The sequence below is a fragment of the Ascaphus truei genome, chromosome 6, assembly GCF_040206685.1.
Source record: "Ascaphus truei isolate aAscTru1 chromosome 6, aAscTru1.hap1, whole genome shotgun sequence".
In the NCBI taxonomy this organism is placed as follows: Eukaryota; Metazoa; Chordata; class Amphibia; order Anura; family Ascaphidae; genus Ascaphus; species Ascaphus truei.
Genome location: NC_134488.1, coordinates 122891244 through 122900511, shown reverse-complemented (window position 1 = coordinate 122900511; position 9268 = coordinate 122891244). Strand labels below are relative to the sequence as shown.

Here is a 9268-nt window from a genome sequence, read left to right as displayed (position 1 = left end):
TCATAAAAAGCTTCTAGCCCTATCAGTAGTAGCGTTATCCTGTGAGGGATGACTGGGGCTCATAGGAAGTGGGAGCATTGTGGAGAGCCCTTACTTTGATAAAGCTCCACTGAGCGAAACATGTCAGTGCGACCTCCCGTTTTTGTGGATTAAATAGTTTTTTTTATATTCACCCTCGTTTACTGTCTTCTTATTTTGTGGTGCGGCGCCTTTTTGGCTTTGCGCCAATTTCCCTAGCCCTATCAGTAACAAGTTCAGAATATGTGGGTGTCCAACCCTAGCGCTTTCCAGCCTTGGAGGTAACAACTTCTCTTCCTCTGGACTATTGTTTTTTCACCTATGGCCAGAAACAAGCTGTATGTCCCTATGTGCATCTCACAGCTTCCCAGTGTTAATAAACCATGCTATCTCTCCTGGTGCCTTCCCTGTTTCCCCTCCTACCAGTGATTTCCCAAGCTCATTTTTCGATCAAAGAGGCAATTCAAGCTGTTAAAAAAAAAAAAAAAAAAAATATTATTATTTTAATACAGGATTTCAGGGACCCCCTGCTTCCGGAGATACTTACCTCCATATTGGGTGCGAGTAGTCACTCCAGGGTTCACATTACGGAAAATGTTCAAAGTTCCCGTGCTCCGCGGGCCAATAGGAAGTCGTGACGTCATCCGGTGCAGCTTCCTTTTGGCCCATGTGACGCGGGAGCTTTAAACTGCAGAGAGATTCCGGCGCCCGCTTCGGAGATAAGTATCTCTGGAAGCAGGAGGTCCCCGGAGCTGAAATTAATGGGCTTCAGGTCCAGAGACCATTGCTTCAATCCTCTATAATTATTATAATTTTTTTTAAACTGCGTGGATTGCTCCTTTAATGCACTTGAATGGGCATCAACTCCCATTCAAATAGGAGGGGAAAGAAACAGGTACCGAACTAGATAGAATAGATGGGGAAAAGCAAAGGGGTTATGGAGGTAGAATGGGGGCAGGTGTGAGTTTGGCAAGCAGCGAGACACTCATAGTAAATACAGAAAATACTAGAAAACTTCTAAAGACTAAACCCAATGGACACTGAAAAGCAGGAGCAGATAAGATAATAGTACAGGCTGAAAAAAACCCAGAAATGCATGCGTGCTAATGCAAGAAGCCTGACAGATAAAATGGGGGAGCTTGAATTAATACCTGCAAGGGAGCAGTATGATATCATAGGCATTACTGAAACATGGTGGGATGAAACTCATGACTGGGCAGTTAATTTAGAGGGTTATTCCCCTTTTTATAAGGATTGTTACGATTGTGCTCGCCACAAACCGGGACCGGACCGCGGGTGGGGTTATATAATCACCGACCTTAGTCCGCGCAGACTGATCCGGAGTGCGTAGTTCGTAGTCGTACGTAGCAGGGTCAGGAGTGGAGAAGGCAGCATCGTCGTTATTCAAGCAGGAGTTCGGCAACAGGTAGTCAGGAGTTCCCCGCTTCAGCTTAGGAGCGTGAGCGCGGGAGTGACCTCTTCGTGAGGAGCGGCCTCGGCCCATGACGCCGGTCTCAGCAGGGGGAGACAGCAGGCTGGCCGAAGTACACCGCAGAGCAGCGTCGGGAAACCAACGCTTCAGCACAGAAGTCAGGAACGGGCCCCTGCATGGAACTAGCAGGCGGCCTCAGGAAACAACGCTTCAGCAGAGAAGTCAGGAAAGGGCCCCCGCATGGAACTAGCAGGCGGCCTCAGGAAACAACGCTTCAGCAGAGAAGTCAGGAACGGGCCCCCGCATGGAACTAGCAGCAGGCCTCAGGAACTAGGGACAAGAGCCAGAAAGGTTAGTACACCAGGATACAAGCCAGGGTGGCTTGTGGCAGAGACAGTAACGTGTCCAGGGTAGGAAATTATGCTCGGCGCTGTTTCAGTGCCAACGCCCAGGATATAAAGGGCGGAGATCCAATCACAGGAGGAGGGTGTGTGAGTATTTCTCCAATGATGGAGCACAGGGCAGAAGCTGCAATGAGAAGCAGCACATGTGCCATTGATTGCCAGAGGAAGCTTTTGCAACTGCAGAAGTCTGCAAAAGCTATAATGAAAGCCAGGAGTGGATTCCTTACAAGGATCTAGCAAATAGAAGGGGAGATGGAGTAAGTTAAACTGGATCTAAAACGTATTATAAGGGAAGATGTTTATGAAGGGAATGATGAAAGACTTAAAGACAATTACATGACCCAAATTATTGAGGAATCAACCAGGAGAGGGGCAATACTGGATTTGGTAATATCAAACAATGTAGAAGTAATAACAAATATTCAAGTCCAGGAACATTTGGGTAACAGTGATCATAACCTGGTCTCATTTGAAATAAATGATCAAAAAACAGATTATTAGTAATAGTCAGCATGGATTTATGAAGGAAAGAAAGATAATAAATGCTGCACACTAATAAAAAATCAAAAGGGGATACAACTACCGGTGCTCCTGGTTCAGGATTCTCTGTGTCAATCCAGGGTAAACGAAAGGAAGAAAATCAGGGCTCCATGGATTTGCTCAACAAACTAATTTATTGCCAATAGACTTGACGTTTCGGCCACACAGGCCTTTCTCAAAAGCAGTTTGGCATATGAAGGATAGATCATGCCAAACTAACCTTATTTGTTTCTTTGAGGAGGCAAGTAGGAATTTAGACCACGGTAATGCAGTTGATGGGGTCTACTTAGATTTTGCAAAGGCTTTTGATACGGTTCCACACAAAGGTTGGTGTACAAAATAAAGCAAATTGGACTCAGCGGGTTGTCATAAATGGAACTCTTTCAGGTTGGGCTAAAGTCGTGAGTGGAGTACCTCAGGGATCGGTACTGGGACCCCTGCTTTTTAACTTGTTTATTAATGACCTTGAGGTTTACATAGAGAGCAAAGTCTCTATTTTTGCTGATGACACTAAATTGTGTAAGGTAGTAGAATCGGAGCAGGATGTAATTTCTCTCCATAAGGACTTGGAGAGACTGGAAACATGGGCAGGTAAATGGCAAATGAGGTTTAATACAGATAAATGTAAGGTTATGCATTTGGGATGCAAGAATATACAGGCGACATACAAATTAAATGAGGATATATTAGGGGAATCCTTGATGAAAGGTGAGAGGAAAGAAAGAACCCCTTTAGTGTAGCACTAAGGAAAGTGCACCCTAATTAAAACTTAAATTTTATTGTAAACTGATTAAAATAGACTGTTTGGAGAAACCACATACATAAAACAAACAAACAAATAATAATTAAAAGACGGAGAGGTGTGGTAGGGTGTTTAATGGAGGTGTTATTATATATAAGTACCTCTTTAATCAAATCTTAATAGACCCTAGAATATGGGTGGTCTCTATACCAAAGGTAAGTATGGGTACTCACAGTGATAGGATATCTCTGAACCCCTGTGACCATTACATTTGAATGGGGTAAAGGCAGTTGAATGTATTTGTCTGCTGGATGAAAAGTAAGGCTGTACACATCAAGCAACAATATATATCAATATAAATTCGACCAGGCTATTGTAAGACCAGCCACACTCACTGCAGAGATAGGAGAGATCAACCCTGAGGTCTGAGTGCTTTTGCTGCCCACGGACGCAGTCTATGAAGCACTCAGACGGTACACAGCCCACACCTCACCGATGAGCCGATGTACCCTATGTACGTTTCATCGTAACTGGCTTCATCGGGGGCCAGTTACAGTGAAACGTACGTGGGGTACGTCTGACATCACCGTCACGTGACATCGGCTCATCTTACAAAAGACTGGTCAAATTTATATTGACATATATTGTTGTTTGAGATGTTTTGTGGCTGCTTCACTTCAGCCATTAATGCATACAGCCTTACTTTTCATCCAGCAGACAAATACATTCAACTGCCTTTACCCCATTCAACTGTAATGGTCACAGGGGTTCTGAGATATCTATCACTGTGAGTACCCATACAGTACTTACCTTTGGTATAGAGACCACCCATATTCTAGGGTCTATTAAGATTTGATTAAAGAGATATTTATATAATAACACCTCCATTAATTAAACACCCTACCACACCTCTCCGTCTTTTAATTATTATTTGTTTGTTTGTTTTATGTATGGGGTTTCTCCAAACAGTCTATTTTAATCAGTTTACAATAAAATGTAAGTTTTAATTAGGGTGCACTTTCCTTAGTGCCACACTAAAGGGACTCTTTCTTTCCTCTCACCTATTATCAATCCATTCCCTGTGAGCACCACCCTCTCAGTAACTGTTTGGATAATTTTCCCTCCCTTTGCTTGAGCCGAGTAAACTCTGCAGCCTTCACCTGCATGCAGATCCCCTTGTCTGTTAGAATCCTTGATTTAGAAGGATTTAGGAGTGCTTGTAGACAGCAGGCTTAGCAATAGTGCCCAAAGTCATGCAGTAGCTGCAAAGGCAAACAAGATCTTATCTTGCATTAAACGGGCAATGGATGGAAGGGAAGTAAACATAATTATGCCCCTTTGTAAAGCGCTGGTAAGACCACACCTTGAGTATGGAGTCCAATTTTGGGCACCACTTCTTTGAAAATACATTGAGGAACTAGAGAGAGAGTAAAGAAGATCCACAAAATTAATAAAGGGGATGGACAATCTAATTTACGAGTAGAGGCTAGCTAAAGTACATTTATTTACATTAGAAAAGAGGCGTCTAAGAGGGGATATGATAACTATATACAAATATATCTGGGGACAGCACAGGAGCTTTCAAAAGAACTATTCATCCCAAGGGCAGTACAAAGGACTCAGGCATCCCTTAAGGTTGGAGGAAAGGAGATTTCACCAGCAACAAAGGAAAGGGTTCTTTACAGTAAGGGCAGTTAAAATGTGGAATTCATTACCCATGGAGACTGTGATGGCAGATACAATAGATTTGTTCAAAAAAAGGTTGGACATCTTTTTAGAAAGGAAAGGTATACAGGGATATACCAAATAAGTAAACATGGGAAGAATGTTGATCCAGGGAATAATCTGATTGCCAATTCTTGGAGTCAGGAAGGAATTTATATCTACCCTTATGAGATATCATTGGGTGATATACAGTAACACTGGTTTTTTTTTGTTTGCCTTTTTCTGGATCAATATACTGTAAGTACGGATATAGGATAAAGTATCTGTCGTCTAAATTTAGCTTAGGTTGAACTTTATGGAAGCATGTCTTTATTCAACCTCATCTACTATGTAACTATGTAAATCTGAAGTCTGGAGAACACTGGCTTTACTGCTAAATTATGTGGGCGACCCGGATTCTTATGTACATAAAAGTAACTACTTGAGGACACTAAGAAAATAAGCAAATCAATTGTATTTCATATTATTTTGTTTGTAGGTTCAGCACTTCGCTTATTGGACGGCTCCTTTAGCTGGGTTAGTATAGGATCAGTAGCATTGATACAGATGAGCAGGTAGAAGTTGATACATTGGCCTCTTTAGTATGTAAGATACAGAATGCCGCCTTCGCTCCAATCCTACACCTGAACACTCATTCTAACACCTACATCTTATAGGATAAGGAGCACCACGGACAGGGTTAGAAGGATGAGCCTTTCTGACTTTCCATATCTCCAGGAGCCGAACTGCTGAAAAAACGCATTGGTCCTGTCCCTCAATTGTAAGCCATTGGGGTAAAGCGCTTTCCCCCTCTTTGTATAAATATTCATGCAATATCTATGCCCTAAAAACAAGGGGTGACGGAACGTTTCTAATGAATCCTATTGCTTTAAAAAGAAGAAGCGGAACTGTAAGTTTTGTGGTACTCACTCTGGGTTTGTAAATGTAAAGATCGTGGTACTCTTTCGCCCGTGGTACCGTGACACATCAACGTCTGATTATCTGTAATCACTTTCCCCTGGAATTATCATTCTCCATTACGGATAACGCCCCCGAACTGACGTTACCGCCCATTGAGTTGAGTAGGACTTACCAGTAGGTGTGCTCATTTCTGAAATACTCTTAACCACCCTCCCTGGGGCAACTACAACCACCCCCTCTACCACCAAGAAACTGGGTACTGCTGTTTAACCCTTTCATTACCCTAGCCAATAAGGTAATGAAGCTCTGTTTTTATTTAAATTTTATTAACATAGTATGGAAGCAGGGGGTCTCCGGAGCTGAACCACATTATTTTAAGATCCGGGGACCCCCAGCTTCCCGAGGTACCAGCCCCAATATGGGGGGCTGGTATCGCCTGCAAGTTTAAATGTCCCGGCCATGGGGGGCCTTGACACGGGGCATTTAAACTGGCTGGAGATACCGGCACCCCATGCTGGGCCCTGTACCTCAGGAAACAGGGGGTCCCCAAACCTGAAATGAATGTGGTTTAGCTCCAAAGACCTCCTGCTTCCATACTATGTTAATAAAATTAATATAAATGCAGCGCAGTTGCCTGTAAAAGCTGTGCGGGGGGATGCACAAGCCCCCTCCGCACAGCTCTTCCAGGCTGGGGCAAAATCGCATGAAAAGCAAATTCCAACTCGTGCGGTACGTCATATCTGTACCAAGCTGTATTTACCAAGCGAGATACTGATTACTGAATACTGAATACCGTTTGTCACAAAATTCATACCGTTCGGTAGGAACATGCAAACACGTTCGATGTTGCAGTGATACCATTGAAGCTAACTGAATAGGCCCCTAAAAAATGAAATTACCTGATGGTAACCCTACTCCTGAAATGCCATAGCTTGACTTCTTTGCCCTCTTGCATTAACAGCTGAAGGGCTGTCTTATTTTGTTTTAACGTCCCGGACGTTAAATGAAATGTTAACGTACATTTAATGAACGCTCTCCAGCTGTGAAGGGGTTAATATACTCAAGCGGGACTTTTCTATACATCAGTGTGAAATTACCCTGTGCTAAAAATAAGAACTTAAGCAACAAAAACACAAACTGTAATAATCTGTACAGTAATAAAATATTTTTTTTTTAAACCCCCACAGTTACAAGGTCGCAGATACAGTACAAGGATTTACCTTTTTAATGTCTTTGCTGTCTGACAAATGTCAAATAAATGGGGGTAAGCTCATTGGACCTCATTTTATAAAGGTTATTACAAAATACTGTATGCTCTAACAAGAGTTCAAACCATGTTAAAGGTACATTTATTTATCTTTAGTAAAAAAGTGGATTCGCATTGAAAATAGTTTTTTTTTTAAAAGCAGTGGTATTCTGGGCAGTGCCAATCTGTGTCCCCCAGTAACGTCACACCTTGACCTTTGTTATAAGTTTGACAAATATTTCAAAATATTAAATGCGTGCTGGACTTTGTAAGGCGTTAGTTACCAGTACTGGAGGAGACTGCACCTGGACGTTGCTGAGCAGTTGCAAAATGGGGATAGAAACGTGGTTTTGTTGCAGACTGTAGAATTTTCAATACCTCTCACGCAATTACTCCTCCTTTATATGAAACACTTTCCTGGTTATAAAGCACAGCCCTTTACTGTGATACCCACCACATGTCTGTTACCTTCCTCCTTTGCATCTCCTCATCGCCCTCCTGTCTTCTGTCACTGACCTTTCCATCTAGTGGTCCTAATAATATGACTGTTAATAATCTTGCTGGACCTGTAAACTGTCACCTTCTCATCACTAATGGTCTTCACACACTGCTTTCCACCTGCACATACTCATACACCACCGTATCCCCCCCAAAACTGGCCACAAAGACAAACTGCCTCCCCCACACCTTTACGGAGGTGAATGCCCGGGCCTCCAGGATCCTCAGCTCCTGCAATGGCACTAAAGGTCCCTTCTGCCCCTCTCCATTTACCTCCTCCACCTCCCAGTGCTCCCACGTCTCCAGCCGGTACACCCAGGCATAACCAAAATCATGACCCAGAAGTGCATGCCACCTTTGTCCCAGCAGCAGGGGCTGGAAGACAAGGGAGCCCCTGGAGGGGAGTTGCTGGAGCTGCCGGAACATGGAGCCATCCCAACGTACCAGGGATGAGTCCCCCATGTATCGCACCAAGCAGGCAAAAACTCCGGCCTCCGGCTCTGAGAAATGCTTTACTGCGTACACGTCCCAGGCTTCAGGGATATCAGTGAGGCGCCGGAGATGCTTGTCCTCAAATCGATAGACCACAGGCCTCTGGGAGCCACTGCTCATAATGAGGTGAGGGGAGCCCGACAGGAGCAGTGGTTCAGCATCCGTATCACGGTGCCAGCGGGGCAGCCGCTGCTGAGGGTAGAAGCCACGACCATCCCATTTGTACAGGGTGCTGGCACCAGATTTGGCACTGTCAACCACCATAAAATAGTACTCGCCCTCTACCGTCAAGAAGGGCTCAATGTCATTGGGTTTGCGGACCTCAGACAGGTGCTGGAAGAGGCGGAAGGATGTAGTGCTTCCTGGGGAGGGGTCCCGACGATAAATAGAGGAGCCACCATACAGCTGGGCAACCACAACAAAAAGCTGATCACCGATGACCAGAGGCAGACAGGAGACAATAGAGACACCTAGACGATTGAGACAGGAAATATATGAGAACAGTGTGGTCTGATATTCTATCCAAATTAATCCCCATACTCATAGGGATGGTGCAGGTAAACCAGCCTGGAGTAGGCTCAATAATGGCCTGGTCAGCATCAGTATAAAATGCATCAATGTAATTTTCCCAGGGAATTACAAGTGTTTCCAAGATGTCAGGGACCTTGTTGACATTGAGGGTCATATTTACTAAGTGGTGCTGTGCCAAAGGACACCTTCAAAAGATCGGCAACATGTTAACAAAATGCTGCTATAATCTTTATAAGTAAATACAATTGGGTTGTCACCTATCAAACTGTGTTTACACTTACAGTACATAGTGCAGAAGAAACAGCACAAGGCTTAACCCATCTCATCACTTTCCATGCAGGATTTCCTCGGGGTTACTCAGCTGTGTATGCAGGAAAAGCACAGTTGACACAGGCAGTCTGGCCTCACCTTTGATGCTGTCATGGTGCCTGAAAACATAAGCCACGTGGTCCCACTCCAGGAAGGTGCAACGCCCCTCAAATGGATGAGTAATCACCACGTACTGGTCTGAGAGGTACTGGAAGGACTTCACAGACAAGGACGGGAGCCTGAAGGTCCAACGTGGAACCATCTCTATAAAAACAAAACAACACAGACCTGCATCAGTCATCATAAGATCAAATGCAAGGAAAAGACCAGTCATGTGATATGAACGGAATAGGCCACGGGTCTTTTCTGTCTCTTTTTTTTTGTTTCAAACATTTTTATTATTTTCTGACAGGAGTACATTCACATCACAT

The 9268-nt window shown here is 43.9% G+C and overlaps 1 protein-coding gene across 1 annotated transcript in view; it reads right to left on the bottom strand.

Moving 5' to 3' along the window:
- Positions 1 to 6971: 6971 nt before the first annotated feature.
- The window catches only part of LGI4 (leucine rich repeat LGI family member 4), a 50760-nt gene continuing 48463 nt past the window's right edge, over positions 6972 to 9268 (bottom strand). Inside the window, exons 8-9 of the mRNA XM_075606166.1 lie at positions 8937 to 9101; positions 6972 to 8467 (exon numbers count right to left, since the gene is read on the bottom strand). Coding sequence (XP_075462281.1) covers positions 7608 to 8467; positions 8937 to 9101 — 1025 coding nt within the window. The 3' untranslated portion in view covers positions 6972 to 7607. The remainder of the gene's footprint in view (positions 8468 to 8936; positions 9102 to 9268) is intronic.